Raw genomic sequence first — 22,477 nt, 5'->3', positions numbered from 1 at the left:
TGTTAGAGCTTTGTATAATTAAGAACCTTATATTTATAAGGTGACAGTTAAACACTTAAGAGGAAGTCCATGGTTAATCATTGCACTTACTCAATGTAGTTGAGGTGAGCATCAGCCCAATAGAGCATATCATTGGTGTAGTCAATGGTAAGGCCATTGGGCCACTCGATCTTAGTGGTAATGATGGCAGATTTGTTGTTGCCATCCATCCCAACACGGCCTATGAAAGCTTTATGTCCCCAGTCAGTCCAGTACACATATCTGCAAATAAAAGACAGAATTCATTTGAGATCTTACTGTACTATTTTATAAGACAAGAGCATCTGAAAGTACACATAAGACAAGACTTTTTAAGGCGTAGCAAATTGCATTAGTGACATGCCAACGTTCTCATTTCTCAGTAACTTACACAGTTGTAACATGTCAAATGTGTTACAAAATTACATAATAGTATGTTATGATATTTATGTCTCTGCCTCATAGCAAATTAAGAATAGCCAAAGGAGTCTACAAACTGTTTTCAAACTAAACCCAAATGCTCGAGTTCATATCCAGGATTGACTCTGGGCTTGTTTAGATGAAAATGCAAATCACTGGATGCTTATTTTCATACAGAAGGATGATGCAGATCAATTACTATTTCATATATCATATCTAATTTGTGCAGCCTCTTTACAAAAATTGATTTTTACAAAAAAAAATATTTTTGCCAATATTACATAAAGATACCTCCCTTTATTGGTATTGAGGTATTATATATTTAATTAGTGTTTCTTTATATAGCAATAATTCAGTTTTTGCTGTAGTCACTGTAGTCAGATGTTCAGTTATTTCTTCATTCAATTTATCTACAAGGCAATCTGTTTCTGCAGACCACAAAATTCCTTTCCATGCCATTTTAAAACTCAAAATGGGAATAATGTGAAGGATCACTTTCACACGTGGGACGGCCTGAACCAGAGTTCTCCTTAAAGCAAACCACTGATCACCATTTCCAAAACTGCACACAAATTTGAGTACATCTTTTGAAGTTTGTGGTACCAACTGTACCACACTCAAGGCGCAAACAAGCTCAGGCCCAGGGGAAAAAGTGTGAAAACTCCCAAAGATCGCACAAATTTGGTTTTAACACTTGAATGCATATAGTATTAAGGCCTTTCATTGTAATATATGTAATAACTTAAGACTGTACAAGGACCTGCTGACACTCTGCAAAGAAGACTTTTCTAATATTCTAAAGAGAGAAAGATTAAATACCAGTCACTCACCCAAATTTTGGATGCACCACAATGGCTCTTGGATTCTCAAAGCAGTAAGTGTTGTTAGCATCCACACAGTGCTCAGCCAACTTTCTAACAAAGCGTCCGTCTAGCTCAGACACCTTCAGACAGTCTAGAAAGCTGTCCACCCAATAAAGCTTCCGTCCCACCCAGTCCACAGCCAGGCCTTCTCCATGCATAACGCCATTCAGAACCACCTCTCTGCCTGTGCCGTTGAAGAACATCCTCTCCACCACACGACGGCTCACATCGATCCAGTAGAGACGCTTGTCAACACGGTCGAAGTCCAGAGCCACGACGCTGCTGAGGCCCTGCAGGATGAGTGAGTAGGCCCCTCCATCTGTAGATAGGTTGCGCAGGTAGTAGCGGTTGCTGAAAATCAGGTACGGGCTGATGTTGCTGTTCTGCCGGCAACGGCGTCCATCTGGCTCCCGCAGGAAACCTGGTGCACACTTACACACATATGAGCCCAGTGTGTTCTCGCAGATCTGACTGCATACGCTGGGCGTCTCTGAACACTCGTCTACGTCATCACAGCTCTTCTTATCGGACATAAGGCGGTAGCCAGGACGGCATGTGCACACAAAGCTGGTGGGGGTATCAGTGCACTCGTGGTCACAGTGGTGCACAGATGGGTCTGTACATTCATTAATGCCTGAAAACAATATCAAGTGATTACTACTGCAGCAGCAGACCAACTGAAGTTATAACATATCCTAAATATCCCTTAATGACAAGTCATTAGACATTCATTACCACAAGGAATACTTTAGTGTTCAATCCTGAAAAACAACATTTTCCGTGTGTTAATTGTATTGTTTCTTTTCGTGTCTGCTCACCACAGCCTTTCTCATCACTGTTATCATTGCAGTCATCACTGTGGTCACACACTTGGCTGGACAGCACACAGTTTCCATTGTCACACCTAAACTTCCCAGGAGGGCAGGTAGGGGCTGGAGTGTGGCACAGGTGCGGCAGCTCATCTGATTCATCACCACAGTCATTATCACCATCACACTGGAAGTCCTGTGAGATACAGCGACCGTTCTGACAGGTGAACTGGTGCTGTTGACATGCCTGGTACGTACAGCCCTGCTCATCGCTGCTGTCTCCGCAGTCATTACGCCGGTCACACCTACCACACAGAACAGATGCAAAACACTTGTTTGTAAGTGCGTCTAAATCAGTTATTCTTTACTGTTGGACCTTCCCTTGTTCACTTGTCACAGATGTCCTTACATATGCATACAGTGACATATTTATATATATACAGTAAATATGTTTATTTTCTTCATACATTTATTCATATAAACTACATGACCAAAGCTGCAGTATTAACATCCCTATTTTTCATGGTAAGTATATAAGGACAGAAGTACTAGTTCTGACCTGTATGCGCTGCGGATGCAGAGGCCGTTGCTGCAGGTGAACTCGCTGGCAGAGCAGGACCTGCGTGTGCAGTTCTGGTGCTCATCATACGCATCTGAGCAGTCTGCATCTCCATCACACACCCAGTCCTGGGGGATACACTTCCTTTGTGGGGGTCGATTATTCACACAGGTGAACTCCAGTGGTGAGCAGGTTCGATTAGCTGAGAATTCAAAACCCACCAAACTGATTAGAGAAATACCACTCAAAATCTGCAAATTATTATATTTTATATAACACTTAAATTGATTGAAACACATTGATATCATATTTTATAGCAAAATGGGAATCCATGGCACAGTGCTGTCACTTGTTTACCTTATAGAGCATTAAAAATAGTTTGTTGGCTTGCAGTAAGGAAGCCAACTGTGGCAATTTAGAGAAGACACCCTTTGTCAGCTGATGTTAAAATACAACAAAAGAAAATAAAAGGTCACACTACTCTATCACTTAAAGAGACAATTGCAATTATTAATGATTGCCTTATTAATGCAAGGCTGCCACACTGACAGATGAACTGTATTAGAAAAAAGTCAGCTCTCACCACAGCATATAGGCATGTGGGATTTCCAAATCCTTATCCATTATCCATTTTTATTTGCCAAATGGAAGTATACACATATCAGTTAAAAATTTCCAAAAGAGACTTGCTGGAGTTACTCTTTTCTTGCGGCTGAATTTCACTTGAACTTCTATTGGGCATACAGCGCACTACGCTGCTGAAACACCATTATGTTACACAATAAGAAGACAAACTATATACTGTACAGAAAGCCATTTGGATTTCAGCCTAAAACAGAACCACTGAATATGCCAAATAGCTTTTTTAATTATAATGCTTGAAGTACACCTGCTTTTTTAATTACTTTATTCAGTCCACTTATATTTATTTTGCTTAATCAGAAAAAAAATGCTTCTGTTTTTAAATTATTTAAAATAACCTGACCTACACATCAGATTGTTTAGTCCATATAGCAATGAAGTAATCCCTTACTACAAAATGACTCAGAATTAATGAAATTATTGAAAACAAATGACAGAAATTATCATGTTTCCTCTATAATAATGTTCTGCATGCAATGAAGAATGTGTTTTTACAAACATAGGATAGCATATGCTAAGAAGATTGAATAGAAAAGATTTATTACAATGAAGACATCTGTTTTTAGATTCGGTTCTCCACACATTTCAACATTTTAATGGCATTACAGAATGAGGCATCCCTTTAGGTTCATACTCGCTGGCTTCAACTGACTGAACTTTGGCATCACATTGTTTGGGCTCTGCAGAATCAGGTTGTGTATTGTGACCAGACACACTAGACAGAAAATGCATGGCAGCTGGAATCCAGAGAGAGCCAGGCAACATACACAACCACAATGCAACGAGTCAGGCAGGGGAAATCAGGAATGCAGATTCCTTACTCTAACACTTTAGACATCAGCCACGAGCCAGGCTCTTCTGCATTTCTATTGAGCTGTCTGACTGGTCTCCAATGAATAAGGAAGTACAAAAGAGGAGAATAGAGAATAGAAGAGGACAGCATTGAACTGGATAGCACTGGAGATGAGATGAGAACTTACAGGGGAAAACAGAGACAAGAGCAGGAGAGCTCCAGAAAGAGCAGGAGAGAGGAAACAAGGTGAAGATCACTAACCACAATTGTGCCTCTGGTCCTCATCACTCATGTCCCCACAGTCATTGTCTCCATCACAGATCCAGGAGGATGCGATGCACCTGCCATCATCACAGCGAAACTGGTCTGAGCTACAGGTTCTCACCATGGTGGCTGCAGGATTAACACACATCACAAGCCGTGGCTGAACAAGGAGCAGTGCAATGGCAATGACGAGGAACTTCTTGTGATCTACTCAGATCCTGACTCAAGCTAGCAAGACTTTGGTGGCCGTATGCACTTAGAGTGAGAGAATTCATAGAGCGAACAAGTATTATGGTGCTGCATTCCTCTTTTATTCAAAGGCATGAGAAGTTGTGTGTAGGGCAGACTCGTGCAAAGAAGTGTGAAAGGCAATTGGTGGTTCCACTGACTAGTGCTATAGCAACAACACTACAATAAATAATATATTCATTTTAGACTTCTATTGCTTAAAAACACTTCTCTGTTAAGACTTACATGCAGCAACAATTTAGCCCAGCTGTCTAAACTGACAATTATCACTTCCTAAAACTCAAACATACATTTGTTGCCTGAGGCATATTGTGATTCACAATGTTACATCTGGACGTTAATGAAGTCCTCATATTATACTCAAAACTTAATGAAATGAATGTTCAATTTTATGCCCCAAAAATTAATGTGCTAGAATATACTGTAATTTAAAAGTACATTGGCATTCAGCTTAAATATTAAATTCTTGTCTTATTAGAGAGACAGCATACTATTCAGTAACTACTACAAATAATTCAGTAACTTTAGTGAAATGAATGAGCGTTAGGAATGTGCCATGTCCACGTTTTGACTGCATATAAATGCTATTGACCAAAATATTTAATTGACCAAAATATGTTTCTTCATACCAGCTTTAAAACTTTCCCATAAACTCGCCTATGACATTGCTGGGTCTCATTGTTAAATATACAGAGTATCAGATATTTATATTTTCTGTGTATTGCCTATTGATGTCTGGATATTCAGAAATGTTTTCACCTTTGTTGAAATTTGCTAGTGACCATGGCTCTTTAAATGATCATTCATAAAGGATATACAGTATGAAATGTATGTATGTTATGCAGTAATTCTAATGATGAAAGTATATGCGTTGAACTCACTGCAGGTGGAGGGTTCATCTGACCCGTCTACACAGTCAGTGCCACCATCACAGTACCAGTGTCCTGGTATACAGCGCCCGTTTGAGCAGCGGAACTCATTCTGGGTACACGTAGATGTTGCTAAGGAGGCAGAGCAGACAAGTCACAAGTAGTTTTCAAAAAAGGGCTTGTTTAGGTGACTCAGCACAAACCCTCACTTCTGGGAAAACGAGCTCTTAATAATGGACCTTTTATGAAATCACAGATAAACCCACTGTGGCATTTTGCTAGCAAGGCCTAAGTTAAATTAGAGTTAAACTTTAACTTTAATTCATTTTCCCAGTTACAAAATGATCCACCTGACCCCCAAAAACAAAACCAACCATGATTATTAGTTACTGATGATTATTGCTTAAAATGCTAGGTTTAAACATGACATAAGCTTTTCAGTATGACTATGTCAAAAGACTACAAAGCAAGTTTACAAAGCAAGACTGAAAAAGTGACTCACTGTCAATTCACAATGAATTCATTCAACCTATATTTCAAGCTAACCTTAGATTTATATGTGTCGTACACTGGACGGAGATTATAATCACTCCTGGCCTTAAAATGGAGTGTAACTGAATCCAACACAAACTTGCAAGTTATGACAACATCTAATATTCAGTACTATGGACAAAAATATTGACCACTACTAAAGCAGAAGAACCAATCCATCAATATATGGTCTCTATTCATTGCATGTACACTACACGTTTATTACTTTACACACAGAACTTACCGCAGTGTGTGGGGCTCTCATCACTCATGTCTCCGCAGTCATTATCTCCATCACACAGGTATGAACGTGGGATGCAGATGTTGATGCTCTGGCATTTAGTGTGACCAGGCTGACAAGTCCTCTCAGCTAGAGAGCAAAATATCAAATGACAATCTAATCTAGTAAGCAAGCAGGTCTTTACATCTTATATGTAAAGAATAAAGAAGAGTAAATAAGCGTTGCGTTATAGGAAAAAGATCAACGACAGGGTGGTGTGGTGCCATTACAATGCCAATGTTGTATCTTTTCCTATAACAGAACATCCTGAAGTGAAGTTCCATTCCTCTTATACTGCAGCAATTTGCCAACACTAATAGTTTACAGTTTAAAGAACAGCATGCCATGCTTTTATCCATTTATAGTTACTTTTAATGTTGTGGAATGTTTGCCAAACTAGCTCCTGTTACTACTTATCAGTTATATTATAAGATTATAACAGCTATCAACAGTAGTTCCCTCATCAGCCTCTCTTTTTTCTTAAGGTTAATAGGACAAAAACATGCAGCTTGTCATGTTACTGAGAAACAGCAATGCCCTTCGGCGTAAAGACCCTTTGCTGGAAAACTTACAGGAACAACTATACCTCTGATTGTTACAAAGTGCTAAGACTGGGCACTCCTTCCAAAAATGCTAAATAAGCATCTCCTAAAAATTTCCTTATCAACAATTACACACATTTTAAAAAATTCATTAATGTGGAGCATCTATCCTACAAGCCCCTGTAAATTAGCTGTTGCTATAGAAATTATAACATATTAAAATTAGATATAAATTGATATAAACACAGCCATGCTGTTACAGAAAATTAATCAATATCTTCTGACTAAGCAGAATTGAGAATTCAACATTGCTGTGGTATAATTAAACATAATGGAATTATTAATTATTATATTAAGAGTAATATCTGTGGGATCTTGTATAATAGAAAAAAAACTACAGATTTTTAAAAAGCTACTTTTCTTCTCATTAAACTCTATTTCCACAGGGGATCAGGCATCATTGCATCACATGCATACCACAGTTGCGCTCATCCGAGGTTCCGTTGTCGAAGCAGTTGTTGATGCCATTGCACACGTACTCCCGAGCGATGCAGCGGCCATTGTTGCAGGCAAACTCTGTGTCTGGGTCACAGGGCCGAAACAAGCAGCCTTCCTCATCACTGTTATCACCACAGTCGTTATAGTGATCACAGCGGTAGTGGTACGGCACACACCGGCCACTTCCACAGGTATACAAGGTGGGCTCACAGGTGTGAAAAGCTGCCAGTCACAATCAAAAGAATATGAAGTGCTTTTTTTGAATACCATAAGCAACAATGAAACAGATCTACATGATATTCTAGAGCTGTGATATTGTACTGACTCTAGTAGCTTCCAATCCAAGACTCTTTATTAGTGAAGCAGTTACAAGCAGACATTCTAGATTTTCCAAGAAGGTACTTGACTAACTTGGCACTACTGTCAGTGGATAAACAAGTTAGTTTGCAAACACTAGATATTACCTGAGAGAGAAATAAATGCCGCCATTTGTGGGACTGCATGCAAAAAGAGCAGTGCATTTTCTAATGATTAGTCATTTCTAATGGAAGGTTATTAAATGCAGGCAAATCTACATTTATTCTAAAACAGATGATCAAAGAAACATAATCATACACACCAAAAGCGAAATCACTCTTGAATCCTGGAGACAGAGACATTATATTGCATTAGGCAGAAAATGGCCGCACATTAGCAAGAAGACAGAGCAGAGACAATAGCAGTAGTACAAGTAAAGACCACCCATGTAAAAAAAAAAAAAATGACACTAAATATCAAGAAAACTAGAAACATATCATTGCAGCATGCCAGATAGAGCATTTTCAAAACAAGAATCACAAATCAACCAAAACAACAATAGGCTGCTTTCACACCAGGCGATTATTCACAACCACCAGTGTACATTTTAAAAAAGTCCTTTTTATGACTATAAATATTTCATGAAATGATATTTCATTGCCAATATTCTAATGTTGCAATATAGCTAAAATTGCAACTATTTTTTGGGATATTCACTGGTACACAATGTGACATCCTATTTTAACACTTTAACATACAGTCAAATCACACAAGCAGCTCATCTTCTATCGACAAGAACATTGTTCTGATTACAGTTTGCAGTTTTTTGGCCATCTGCACAAATGGTGCTCCAGCTAGTACTTTTCTTTTTCTGGAGAAAAAAGCCACCAAGTTTAAAAGCAGTCAAACTCAGGTTCTACAAAGTCATAGCAAGTGCAATTAAAATTAACAAACTCTTAAATACCTCGAAAAGGTGACTGGATAAGAGCATACATGTCAAAAAATAGTAAGAGATTATAAAAGTGTAGGTTAGGTTGACGATTATCTGGCTTGAAACAATGGCACACAAGCCCAGCTTACCACACACTCTCTCCAGTTCGTCACTGCCATCACCACAGTCATCGTCGTTGTCACATTTCCACGTCGCACGGATGCAGCGACCGTTCATGCAGGTGAACTGGCCCGGCTGGCAGCGAGTGCCATTATCAGGGATGCAGTATTTGTTGTCAGCCAGGTACCAGCGACCTTCTGACGGACACTGGCACTCTGCCCCCTGAGGACCTAAGCATAGCAAAACGCCTGTTACTAGGAGAAACAGGTCTAATTATCTACAACTTGAAAAGCTGTTTTGAACTTAAACAGAGATTTATAATATGAATCAAATAAGAAAAACAGTTAAAGGGACACTCTGAACAAAATTTATCTGTGGATACATCTACTGCATTCAAAGGTAAAGGTAGTCTTATGCCAGAATGCTTCTTTAAACAAACAATACTTTTCCTAATGTATTAATGTGACAAACTCTAATAAAAAAAAAAACACAAGTTGTTCATCACCTGGAGTGCAGATATGGCTGCAGCCTCCATTAAATTGTAAGCAAGGGCTGCTGCACTGCTGCTGTTTGCTGTTGGACAGCACATGGATGTCCATAGGCCGGGATGGAAGGTTCTGGATCATAACCCTCTGGTCTGAGCCATCGTGCTTGTTGGCTCTATAGATGCTACGTGTGTTCCAATCTGTCCAGAAAATGTGCTGTCCATACACAGTCATGGCAAATGGGTAAACAGCTGTGCTAACGATGACTTCACGATTAGTGCCCGTCAGGGAACAACGCTCAATCTTCTGTCTGATTACACAGAAATAAACAAACAAACAAAAAATGATTTGTGGATTGTGGATAAAAGCACATGTAACTGATTTATTTGGTAGATCAACTGTACAGAGATGGCACAGAAACTTACAAGCTGGCATCAGCCCAGTAGAGCCTCTGTTCATCATAGTCCAAGGTAAGACCATTAGGCCAAACCAAACTGCTGTTAACAATCTCAGTCCTGAAATTTCCACCCAGAGTTGCACGCTCAATCTTAGCATTGGTACCCCAGTCAGTCCAGTACATGTATCTAAAAACAGAAAAAAAATTCTTAAATAGGAATTGAAAGAAACATGGAACAAGATTAGCACTAGTGATGGATGTGGTAAGTAAAGGGTATTTTATTCACCAGAATCTCAAAATTAACTCTAATGAGACATGTAAGAGGACAATTGTAAGATTATAGATGGTTTCATCATATAGTACCAATAATATTACTATAGTACATTCTGCGAACAGGTGATAGAAACCTACCCACTGCATGGGTCCAGCATGATGGCTCGTGGTCTGGGCACATGAGCTATAAGAGTCCTCTGTGACCCATCCACAGCCATGGAGTTGATGGTCTGATTAACATAGTCACTGTAATAGATCCTCTTATTGATCCAGTCATAGGCAATACCATCAGGAGCACCCAGATCTACATATACAGAAGACATACCATATTACTTAAACATGCTTGTCCAACTACAGCTAGGCAAAAAACCTGCATCTTGGAACGCTAAGCTTTTACCCATTAAATTGCTGAGAGCAAAAAAGAGCAAGACATTTTAGGACCCTGTTCAACAAAGAAATGACTGAATTATTAATATCACTTTAGCGCTAACTGAACCTAAAAATTCTTGGATAAATAATTGCATATACAGTACATTTTTGAATATTTCTGTCGTTACCTAATCAAAATCAAGGGGCTTGTATAATTTCAAGCCTTTGAGACACAAAAGATTTTGTTGCATGCACCATAGCCACACCGTGAAATAATAAAAGAAATAATTACAGAAGTAAATAAAGCATACAGTGTTTTGCTTTACAGTACCTGAAGCCACCACAGTAGCAGGTGAGGTAGGAGATGATAAGCTAATGTAGCTGATCTTGCTCTGTCCTGCTCCAGAGCTTTGGGTGAAATAAACCCTGTTGTCCAACTTGTCATAATCCAGTGCTACAGCGGTCCGGGCCACGTTGACCACAGGGAAAGGCAGGGAATGATCTTCAGGGTCCAGCCGTAGTGAGCGAACCGTACTCTCTGTAGTGTATATGAGGAAATCATCTCGAGACACCACACAGGTCATGCCATCCACAGCCAGGTTCCCAAAGGCACAAGCACACTTCTTGGTCTGAGCGCCAGGCAGCGCAAAGCAGAAATGAGCACAGCCTCCATTAGACACTAAACAGGGATTGTTATTAAGCTCCTGTGCTGACAAGGGCTGCATCCTCTGGTCAAAAATGGTGACGTCTCTCAGCATGTTAATGTTGTCTCTGATCACCACTGGTTGGTCAGTATTTCCTGGTTCTTTACTGACCTGGAAAACTTTTTTCAGGTTCCTATCCACCCAGATAATGTTATTCTCAAACACAGTGATGCCATAGGGAGTTGGGTAGCGGCTTCCGTACCGTACAATCTCTGTCTCACCTCCATCAGGCCGAACCCTTGCAATCATGTCCAGTGAGTCGTCTACCCAGTAGATGTAACCATTCCTGTGGTCCAGAGCAAGCCCCCTGGGTGTGATAATGCCAGATGTGACCAGCACGGTCCGGTTGGTACCATCCAGGAAAGCTCTTTCAATCTTGGGGTTCTGACCATAGTCAGCCCAGAAGAGGAATCTGTTTTTGGGGTCAACCACAATGTGACGAGGCATGTCAACCTGGGTCTTCACGAGGACACGACGAAAAGTGGTGTTAAGCCGAACAACTTCAATGTAGGTCTCTGTCAAGAAGGCATTTGTGAAGTACAGGTTCCCTGTCCGAATACAGAGAAAATCATTTATAGTGTGGTCAACTGTTAATTAATAAATATTAAATAAATATTAATAAATGTGTTAATTAATAAATATTATAACTAACATAATGAATATGTTATCTGTGCTAATAATCAATACAAATACTACAAAAATTATGGAAGGTTGATGGGTCATAGCTTTTGTTTTCTTATCTTTCATTTCTCAGCAACCACTCTGGGGTTTAATTAGGGTGAAGGTGAAATCAGACTGGCACGATCAGATTAACTTTGTCTTTTTTAATTTATGAATTTGTAACCCTTCGGTGTTCAATCATAACAAAATTGTCGACCGAATCTGAGGAATCTTGTCTTTCACATGTTTAAAGGTGGTGATAAAGAAAAGTATATCTTGTCGCATTACAGCTCAGCATTTCTACTCTTACTCCCCTCCAATTCTATCCACAGTGTAGCTATGTTGTAACTATACGGGAGAACCAAAGCCCTGTGTGATAAAAGCTCCCGCAAACAGCAAAGAATTGCACATTGCAACCCTCACAAGGCTTCCTCTTCAACAAGCGTACAGGTTTTATGTTCAGTATGCTGGTAGACATGTACAAACAGGTGACAAATTAAAGGACAAAACAGTGGCTCTGTTATGCTGTGGAGGAATTTTGTTGATATTTTGTTGCTTGGTTCCCTTAGAAGGAAGTTATTCTGACTGATCACATTTATCCTATGATGAAACATTTCTTCTAATGGAAGTGTTCTCTTCAAAGATAACCCCGCCCCATCCACAGGGCACGACAGATCACTGAATGGTTTGATGAGTAAATAAAAATGAAAAATAATGTAAATCATAAGCTATGGCCTTCATAATCACCAGATCACAACCCAATTGAACACCTATGGGAGAATTTGGAGCGACATGTTATACAGCGCTCTCCATCATCATTAAAACACAAACTGGGAGATATCTTGGAAGAATGGTGTTCATCGCTCCAGTACGCTTCCAGAGACATTAGAGATATTTCTCTTTTAAATTGTCACCATCATAATCAATGCAGTTGTTCGTGATGCTGGTTTTCTGTGCATGTATGGTGTTGAAATATTATGCAATTAGTTAGGCAGAATAGCAATGTAGACAATGGCTGAGAGAAAATCTAATATGGAAATGAAAAGATGAAAATAAAAAATACTAAGTGCACACAGTGAACGTATAATGCCCAAAGTCGGCTGACACTGTAAAACGGATGCACTTTTACTAATTTTCATGCTTGCTAGTGAAAACTCTCATTCAACCATAGTCTCTGTAGTCTGCTGTACTATACCAAGGCCAGACCATAGCACAGCCACCAAAATTCCTCAGTTTACACCATATACCCCAGAGGATTAGATCTTACATGCCATTAGTTGAGTGGTGTAACCCAGCTGAAAAGCTGCTTATGGTCATCTTATACGCCATCAAATGGAAAACCCTAGACACACTTTGACTTCTGAACTCTTCTAACATTTTCCTCACACTCAGGCAGAGAGCAGTAGGTCCTGTAACAGCTTATCTCTTCTGTGAAGGTTATATATTGTGATCGCATTCCACTATCAAACTATAGAGCGAGATTAAGAACAACCACATACCTGCTGCCCAGTCCACAGCGATGCCTCGGATCCCGTTGCGTCCAATCCCAGAAGTTACAATGCTGCGGAATCCAGATCCGTCAGGCTTTATCCGACGGATACCATTCTGAGAGGCGACAGTGCTGCTAAAGTCACACCAGTACAGGAACCCGGACGGCATGTGCACATCCACATGCAGAACATTTCGACCTGTGGGACACACACATGCATACTACTGCACTGGCTGAATGTACAAATTGGTAGCATACACTTAGTGGCCACTTCGGTACTCCTAGCTTGTATCTACACACACTGGCAATTTAATCAGGTAAATCTACCATATGGCAATTACTGACTGTATCCCATCTGCTAAACACAATTTGTCATCCCTCCTCTACCTTGTCCATTGGTACACTGGGACGATCAGTAGGTAGGTGGACTAGGTGGAATAACAAGTTAGGTGTAATTAATACAGTGGCCAATAAGAATACACAATGCTAGGTAAATAAAAATAAAACACCACATAAGGGCCAAATAAGATACAGTTAAGGCACAAGGGCAGTGATGGCAAGGAAAAGTGGATTGTCGGCCAAAAGTGGCACCGCCACATTTAAAAATGTTGAACAAATATCACCCAAATGTAAAAAATGTTTGTGCCGCATTTGAATTTTGGGGTGAATGTGGCTCAGCTGGTACCATCAAAGGTGAGCTGTAGTTGTGGTTGAGTTAATCGCTATCATTCCACAGCAATGTGTGAACATGATGAATGTGGGCCATCAATGAGCCATTACTCATCTGCTATCAGTGGAGCAACCCTTCTGTCCCTGATACACACATACCAGTGCAACACCCACCAAAACACCACTACCATATCAGTGTCACTGCAGGGCTGAAAATGGTCTAATATCAAATTAATATCTCGTCAGTGGTGGGTCCATGGTGGTTTCCAAAGATAGACAAATTAGGAGGGTACTAAAAAACTGTGTACATAAACAGATGGAATACAATCAGTAATTATATAACTACTAAGAGACCTAATAATGCTCCTAATAATGAAATGACAGCATCTCAGGGCTCAGAGGATGCAATATTGCAAGCATCTGCATTTTCTTTAAACATTTACATGAATTCTTGAGTAATATACACACATACACTCAAAAGCGAATATGTGTACTCAACATTTTTCTGTAGCACACAATATAGCATTATAAAAAATTGTAATTGTAATTGTATAAACTTTCAGCTAATATTCTCTTTATACAACTTAACTCTTGTATGCTACATATACTGATGTACACTCAGCTATGTAAAATACCCACCTCTCCCTGCCACAGGCACCATGGCCTCAGAATGATCTACTCCCTCCAGACTGAATCCCTTGATGGCAGTGAGCATTGAGATGACCACATAGGACTGGTACGGAGCACAGGTCCTGTTATCAGCGTTGAGTCTGAAGCCTGTAGCACAGGCACAGGAGAACAGGCCTCCAGGTCGAGGCAGACACAGCTGCTCACACGCGCCAACATTATTACTACAGCCATTAGAGGAGCCGGCAGAGGCTAGAGAGAGAAGAAACAAGAGACAGATTGTGCATTTCTGCAAATATTACAGAAAACCTCCTCTTTTAAAACGTTTAAAGCAGTATTAATTCAAATAAATTCAAATCACTTCAAACCCCGGATTCATCCATTTTGAACTGGACCATGCTACACAACAAAATCACTGTTCAGTACCTGCCCATCTACACTGCCCAATACCTGAGTTTACCCCAATATCTCAAAATGTTTATTCAAATTAAGACCTAAATAACCCCAAAAAACTGCCACTAGTTGCAGTAATAATAAAAATGAAGCTAGGTGTTGAATAACTGTTACTCACTATCTCTGTAGTGCACTTTGAGAACTCTGAGGCCAGGCACGTTGTTCCTCAGCACAACTCTGCTGGATCCTGTGGCTTTATCCACACGTTCAATCACCTCAAAGTCCCTATCAGTGAAGTAGAGGAAGGGCCCATGCACAGCCACACCCCATGGGTGAGACAAGCCATTAACCACTGTGATGCGGTTTGAACCATTTGGATCTCCTCTCTCAATCTGTTTTGGGTTTTAAAAGAGTAATAGAAGGTATGTATACTTGTTTTTTTAAATGTGTCGTTCATCATTAATGTAAAAGGGTGCATCAGATACTGAAAGGAGTAGACGCAGCTCACCACTCCAGTCCCTGTGACGGCCCAGTAAAGTTTGTTCTCTTTAATGTCTATAGTGATAAACTCCACATGGTCCAGGTTGTTGGTGAAGAGTACAACTGAATTGGACCCGTCCATGTCTGCGCATGCCACCTTGGCTGGAATGCCGCTCTCTGTCCCTTGATCTGTCCAGTACAGTTTCCTGAAACACAGCACATAGAGCAGATATGGAGTACCTATTGACTATATGCATTATAATGACTCAATATACTAAAATAAGGTTTAGTACTAAGTTTTAGTTAGCACCAAGCATATTATTTCTTGGTGTCATTTCACTGTTACACTGACTGCACTAAGTGCTGGTTGGGATTTCTAGCAGCCTCTGTGTACTGGGTGTGTTGCTGAGCAGATGGCATGAAATCAGACTGACTTGGCAGACTTCATGGCAAGGTGCTGCTAAACTGGGCCTTACCCACGTGCCGGGTCCACTGCTATGCCAACTGGTGAACCTGCACCAGTCGGGGTGCCGTTATTGGTGATGAGAGTTTTCCTGTACTGCACCTCTCCTTTCAGCCTCAGAACCTAAATAAACAAATATTAAAGTGAAATGATGATCCACAAAAAATAATTGTTTTTCAGATAAGCAATTCGTTTCTTATTTTTTAAACTATCTTTTAATGCAAGGCTGTAAGATGTAGAACCTCTATGGACTGCGAGGATGGGTTGGTGTAGTATAGGTTTTGACTCATCCAGTCAAGAGCCAAACCCACTGGAGATCCCAAAATGGCTGCTGGGGCAAATTCAGTCCTGTTAGTGCCATCTGACTTCACCCTGTGGATCTCACCCTGCATTGACGAAAGAATATTCACCTTATTTTATTTTGTGTGTCAGATAATAGAAATCACATCAATCAATGATTATTTAGAATGATTTCTTAGGCTTAAAGGTGATTTCCGAGTGCTTAAGGGTGCTTTCACACTAGGCATTGAAATGCTTGGGCCGGCGGAACCTTAACATGGACACCGTAACCATAACAAAACTAGTCCTAGCTAGTATAGGCTAACTAGCTTAGCTTGCTATCTAGCTTAGATTTCTAGATGAGAAAGCTGTTTGCCTTCACTGTGACTTTGGAAGCAGAAAATCAAGAGAAGGGAGTGTGTGTGGCTTTACAGTGTGTAGTTACAGTTAAATTGAGACACAGGTGAAGGTCCCAAAATACCGGCGATGGAATATTTCAGTTCAACATGTCATAAATTTCCTTATATTCATTCACGATTAAGATTTTTTTTTTCACAGGTATGCTGTCATCCATGTTTTTCTCTCTTGGCCTCCAATGTGCAACCTGGTGGCAGTGCTTTTTAAAAGGAGCTGCATTCTAGCTGTCTTGCTGCTGCTTTCTATAAGATAACTTGCAAAACCTGCACTGGTGGATAAAAAAATGTGTGAAAGCACCCTAAGGCTGTAAAACAAAATTATTAAAGGAATGTCAGGACTCCATCAACTTGAATCATTAACAATAGAAGGTAGATGCCTAGGGAAATAAATTTTCTCTCAGACTTACAGGGTGTTCAACCCAGTAGATCATCTGCTCAGAATCATCAAAATCAACATCGTATCCATTCCGCAGGCCAGCGATTGGCACCATGGCATCGTTGCTCTTTTCATCAGGGTTGAGAGAAATACCATAAATTATGCTGTCCCTAACAACCACCAGGAAAGGATCGTCCACTGTAAAATAATATTATGCAAGTACCATATCATATAGCAATTGATTCAAATGTAAAGTTATTTACACACAATGACAGATCTGTTGATGGCTTTATGACTTAAATTTGGCCCGGTCAAAAAATATACAACTTGCACACCCAAAGATTGGATAAAATCATAACGTCATCCGGATAAGATTGATAGACACTGTAGTATTGTCAGAATGACTTGGCTAGCATGAATTTGTTGAAAGTTGTGCTCTGAGAACACATTCTGCTGTATCATCAGAGATTACGATCAGTGGGCACTCGCTCATTCCTCATCTGAGCTAATCATTCATCTCTTAGGGCAAAATGTGCTTGACATTACCGACACAACCTGAAACCTGAGAGTGGATGGATCATTGCCATAAAGAGAAACTACTGGGTTTAAGATTAAAGTTCTCTTGTCTTTGCTCAACCTTAAATATAAGCTAAGATAAGAGCTTTTACAATTACAAATATTTGCCCGCAGAGAGGCAGAGCATGTTGAAAATGGGATGCTGTTGACAAGATCTGCGCCTCATGAAATACATATCCAGTGTCACTGATGACTACTACTTTGTTCCATACGGGAGGAGGAGATTAACTGGAACAAGGCCAAAGTGAAAGAGACAGACACCATTCTCAAAAAAAAGAAAAAGTCACATCGTTAGTAGAATATCACCGGGCTCAGAGATCTCAAGCTGGACCCTAAGGACAGGTAAGCTCACTGATACGCATGCTCAGAAGCGTAGAAACTACAACGAGACCATGCATTACTTCTCATTACTTTCCATATATATTGTCTAAGTACAACAAAACTCCATGGTATTCAGAGAATGAATAAAAAAAGACTACCAGGCAAGTAAAACAACACATGGTTGTTTGTTGAGCAAATGGGGATTATACTAGTACTCTTCCTATCATATTTTCTGAAGGACAGTATTTCTTAGAAAAGGTAAAATCTAATTCCTATATATGAGGTGCTCTGAAATACCAGCATAAAGCAAAAGCATTTTGTTGCTAGTTGCATTAATGGGCAGGTGGCTTCCTTATTGCTCGTGTGAAATACCTCTAGTACAGGTGAGCTGGTCATTAGCCAGTATCCAGCCTGAAGGACAAGCACAGGAGTAAAACCTTGGGCCAACCACAGACAGAAGACAGATATGTGTGCAGGGGTTCACTGCACATGGATTATCACCTAGGCAAAGAGGAAGCACAACCAGGTGAAGTTATATGGAAAATTATACAGGTCATTATACAAATAATACATGCCTATTTGTCACAAGCCTGTGGAACAAAAATGTTTAAAATATTCTATTATGTTAGTAATGTACCTGCCGGCTGTCTGACTGGGTGCATTGCCACCAGACCCATGGGCTGAGGCACATTATATAGCATCACTGTCTGGTTCTCTCCGTGCCACTTGTTGGCCCGGATCACACGACTGATGTATCTGTCAGTCCAATACACATAATCCTCAAAAATGGTAATTGCATGCGGATGTTGCAGTACCTTTTTATTGAGAGATAAGGGGCAAATTTTAATCACATGTTTTAAGGTCTAAAATAGTTACATAGAAGCAAATAGCAGCAAAGGATTTCTTACCAGATCACTGGCTAGAACTTGTTTGCGGTTGTTACCATCGTAATCACAGTAGTCAATGAAATCCAGGTAGGCATCAGCAAAGTAGAGTAGATTATTGGGATAGTCTATGGTCAGGCCATTGGGCCAGTAAAGCTTGTTGGTGATGATGGTGGTCCTCTGTTTGCCGTCCATGCTGGCTCTCTCAATGCGAGGGTTTCTTCCCCAGTCTGTCCAGAACATAAGGTGAAAACTGAAACACACAGAAATGCTGAGAATTAATTTTCACTAACACTTGTTTAATTAAACGTTGCTGTCCTTTAAGTAATGTAAATAATTTAAATGTAGTATAAAATGAATAAAACACTTTGGGATGTGCTGTTATAGGAAAATAATCAACTTCAGGGTGGTAATAATGGTAGAAATCACACCACTACTTTGTTGATTATTTTCCTGTAACAGCATCAGTTGTGTTTTATTCCTTACATGTTCTTACTGTAGGTTTCTTAGGTATGTGTATCAGTGCACTTACCCATTCCTGGGGTCCAGCACCAGGCCTCTGGGATTAGTGACATTCTCACTGAGGAGCACTGCTCTATGGGAGCCGTCCAGTTTGGCCACCTCTATGGTCTCTAGGATGTAGTCTGTCCAGTACAAGTTTCTACCCACCCAGTCAACTGCAATACTCTCAGTGACTGTCACGCCACTATCAAAGATCTGCAAGTGTGAAAAGAGGCTGTCAGTGATATAATGGTTTGTGAGATAAACTTCTCCAAAAAAATACAGAGAATTTGTTTATATCATATCTTGGTGCTTTTTGCAATAGAAGCCTTTTCAGCTTTACTGAAGAAGAACTGAGTCATTACCACAGTCCTATCGCTGCCGTTTTTATGTGCGCTCCATATCTTGTCCTGAGTAGTATCAGACCAATACACACGGTCTGTCACAGAGTCAAAATCCACTGCCACAATGTTCCGACCGTCTCGAACAAGGGACCGCACGACATTCGGCTGTGAGATGATGTCATCAGTTATTATCTGATTACGACTGGCCACCAGCAGAATGGCCTCCCGGGATCCTGTCAGATTGGGAAAAGAATACCGGTGTAATGCCAAAAAATGCAAATCCACATTTTCAGCATGCTCCTTCTATCAGTCCAAGATTAGATTAAAAAGTTATAAACCCTTAGACAGCTTAAGAGTAGCACAGAAAGGAGCTCTGTGGTAGAATAATGTCTAGAAAAAAAAAACTATATCAAATGTCAGCATTCTTCAGCAGGTTATCTCTCTGCTGGATGGTTCTATGTCAGAAGCACAGCTCATAAACAAGCCTTTGTCTTGTGATTTAGACCTAATTACCCCATCTGAACGTTTTTGACTGACATATATGTTATTTGTCTTATCTGCAGTAATCCGATCAGAGGCCAGTGAGAAGGAGGCAGGAGCAGACGGCAGCACACACGGCTCCATTCCACCAATTCCAGTCCTACTATCATCCCTAATCCTGAAGCTACAAGTGTGTCAATTTAATTTTGGTAGGGGTTATTTCATGTCAAGGAAATGGAGAAATACAAAAGGGTGCAGCTGCCTTTACATTTGTAGTTTGGGTACACAGAATAAATTCGTCTCTTTTTCTGTCCTGTAGAGATACATACCTGAGGCCTTGCAGGTGCGCCCATCCCCTTCGAGTGTGTATCCTTCTTGGCAGTGACAGCGGAAAGAGCCTCGCTCGTTAAAACAATGCTGGCTACACAGGCCAGGGGGATCACACTCATCTATGTCCCCACATGTCTTTGAGTCGTTGCTTAACTGATAGCCCACTGGACATGTGCATTGTGCCCCGAACGGACCTTGGATACAGCCATGTGTACAGCCTGCATTGTTGTCTGAGCAGCTCTCTTGGTCTAAAGAAAGAGTGCAACAACAAAAAAATGCTTAAGAAATGTCAGTGCTACAATAGTTCTATCTACTGATTGTCTTTTTCAACATTTTCAACAATATTATTATAGCTTGACATACAATATATTTCACATGCATTTTAATACATCTATATAAAGTGCTTTATTACAGTATTAGACACTACTGGAATTAGTGTTACACACGGCACTACACATTTTTACTACATACAATTCCATATTTAGTTACACGCTATAATTGATCTATAATCGGATAATTAGTAAGCACAGCGAAACAGACACTGGGGTAAATCAGAGTTACATGCAGGGGATTGTGGATTATTAAGGATTTGGCCTACCTGGTAAATGCTCATCTGAAAGCAATGAGGGGAACATGGAAAAGGGATATCACTGATCACTTTAAATTACCAGATCAGAGCCACACATGCATGATTTGACACATATGATTTCTCATATCAAAGCCTTATTTCACAACCATATTATATAACACATATAAGAATAGCAAATCTTAACCACAATTACCCAAAAATCATTAATTTAAACTTTTTTTACACCAAAAAAAACCCAAAACATAATACTTATACATTTCAAGCCTATCATAGATTTCAAACTTTAAAAAATGTATTATTTGCAATACATTGCATAAGTAAACTGCATAATGTAGGCTGTTAGACAACTCTATAACTGCAGCCAACAGCATTTCTGTGACTTAATAACTACTTTTAATAAAGAAGAAACTACTCTTTAACCCCTTAAACTTCCAGCTTCATAGTTAGATATCCATCTTAAAGCTTATTATTCAGTTACTACTGTACTATAAATGATCCCATAACTACAGTAGAACTACAGTGGGTCCAGAATGGAACGCCACAACAGGTCCTGAGAGTTTAAAGAGTTAAAAGCACATGGTATGGTGAGTACACCAGCATAAACAGTTAAACAGGTAAACAGCATTTTGGAAAAAGCTGTACAATGTCTTTAACTAATCATGCTATTTTGGCTAAACTGGCCCTACTGAATATCTTAAAGCATTCGTCCTTAGAGGTCAGAGAGCAAAAAAATAATGACTTACTGCAGAGTGGGGACTCATCAGCTCCGTTTGGGCAGTCAGGTATATTATCACACACTTTGCTGGTATTGACACACACTGTGTGGCCAGGGCACTGCCACTGCCAGCTGGGGCAGCGGAATGGTGGAGTAGGGCAGTCACGCTCGTCACTGCCATCACGGCAGTCATTGTCCCCATCACACAGCCAGCTGCGAAACACACAGTTGCCATTGTCGCAGCGGAAGAGTGAGGTAGGGCATGTACGTGGGGGACACCCGTGGTGCTCATCTGAGCCGTCCTCACAGTCCGCGTGACCATCACACTCCCACGCAGAGGGCAAACAGGTACCGTCCGACTGGCACTGGAACTCGCTCTCATGGTGGCACATGCCCGGTGGTCTGGTGGCTACAAGGTCAAAGATTGGAATAGGAATCTTGTTCTACTGAACTTAAAGGCTATGTCTTTTTTCTGATAACCTTAGTGATATGAGCATGTTAAACTTACGGCAGCCAGATTCATCGGAGCGATCGTTGCAATCAAAAACCCCATCACAGCGGTAGTAGGAGTTTACACACTGGTGTCCATTGGCACACTTGAACTCATAGCCAGTACAGTTGTAAACTGCAGCAGTAAATACAGCAAGTTTGCAAAGTAAGAGAGTATAATTCAGGTCATACTACAGTGAATGAGTTATACTTTGCTTGGCTGCACTGCTCCTTTAAGAGAGAAAGTCTAAGCGAAAGCCAGATTTTAGAATATTATGTGTAGCAGAATCACTCTTACCACAGCCCTGCTCATCTGCTCCATCCACACAGTCTCTGTCTCCGTCACATACATAGGCAGGATCAATACAGCGGTGATCAGGACACTGGAACTGACCTGGGTGGCATGTGCCTATAGTATCTACCAATCAGAAAGAAACATGATCATGAACAGGAAGAAATATGAAATGTTCCAGAATAAGCATG

The 22,477-nt window shown here is 40.3% G+C and overlaps 1 protein-coding gene across 3 annotated transcripts in view; it reads right to left on the bottom strand.

Annotated features, from left to right (window-relative positions):
- Positions 1 to 22,477, bottom strand: part of lrp2a (low density lipoprotein receptor-related protein 2a) — a 70,301-nt gene that overhangs the window by 23,849 nt on the left and 23,975 nt on the right. The window contains exons 23-53 of one of the 3 annotated variants that reach the window (XM_053234296.1): positions 22,293 to 22,412; positions 22,014 to 22,130; positions 21,534 to 21,914; positions 20,201 to 20,449; positions 19,413 to 19,624; positions 19,079 to 19,263; positions 18,571 to 18,799; positions 18,300 to 18,477; positions 18,035 to 18,163; positions 16,797 to 16,963; positions 15,937 to 16,080; positions 15,708 to 15,817; positions 15,260 to 15,437; positions 14,930 to 15,143; positions 14,371 to 14,610; positions 13,073 to 13,261; positions 10,541 to 11,461; positions 9,979 to 10,144; positions 9,596 to 9,754; positions 9,191 to 9,480; positions 8,715 to 8,915; positions 7,957 to 7,980; positions 7,802 to 7,834; positions 7,317 to 7,559; positions 6,262 to 6,387; positions 5,499 to 5,618; positions 4,366 to 4,497; positions 2,670 to 2,871; positions 2,120 to 2,415; positions 1,269 to 1,935; positions 91 to 261 (exon numbers count right to left, since the gene is read on the bottom strand). In XM_053234296.1, the coding sequence (XP_053090271.1) occupies positions 91 to 261; positions 1,269 to 1,935; positions 2,120 to 2,415; positions 2,670 to 2,871; positions 4,366 to 4,497; positions 5,499 to 5,618; positions 6,262 to 6,387; positions 7,317 to 7,559; positions 7,802 to 7,834; positions 7,957 to 7,980; positions 8,715 to 8,915; positions 9,191 to 9,480; positions 9,596 to 9,754; positions 9,979 to 10,144; positions 10,541 to 11,461; positions 13,073 to 13,261; positions 14,371 to 14,610; positions 14,930 to 15,143; positions 15,260 to 15,437; positions 15,708 to 15,817; positions 15,937 to 16,080; positions 16,797 to 16,963; positions 18,035 to 18,163; positions 18,300 to 18,477; positions 18,571 to 18,799; positions 19,079 to 19,263; positions 19,413 to 19,624; positions 20,201 to 20,449; positions 21,534 to 21,914; positions 22,014 to 22,130; positions 22,293 to 22,412 (6,793 nt within the window). The remainder of the gene's footprint in view (positions 1 to 90; positions 262 to 1,268; positions 1,936 to 2,119; positions 2,416 to 2,669; positions 2,872 to 4,365; positions 4,498 to 5,498; positions 5,619 to 6,261; positions 6,388 to 7,316; positions 7,560 to 7,801; positions 7,835 to 7,956; positions 7,981 to 8,714; positions 8,916 to 9,190; positions 9,481 to 9,595; positions 9,755 to 9,978; positions 10,145 to 10,540; positions 11,462 to 13,072; positions 13,262 to 14,370; positions 14,611 to 14,929; positions 15,144 to 15,259; positions 15,438 to 15,707; positions 15,818 to 15,936; positions 16,081 to 16,796; positions 16,964 to 18,034; positions 18,164 to 18,299; positions 18,478 to 18,570; positions 18,800 to 19,078; positions 19,264 to 19,412; positions 19,625 to 20,200; positions 20,450 to 21,533; positions 21,915 to 22,013; positions 22,131 to 22,292; positions 22,413 to 22,477) is intronic. The other 2 variants (XM_053234297.1, XM_026913144.3) reach the window with 2 other exon arrangements.

Source organism: Pangasianodon hypophthalmus, chromosome 5, assembly GCF_027358585.1.
Source record: "Pangasianodon hypophthalmus isolate fPanHyp1 chromosome 5, fPanHyp1.pri, whole genome shotgun sequence".
Lineage (NCBI taxonomy): Eukaryota > Metazoa > Chordata > Actinopteri > Siluriformes > Pangasiidae > Pangasianodon > Pangasianodon hypophthalmus.
This window is presented reverse-complemented; position numbering and strand designations above follow the sequence as displayed.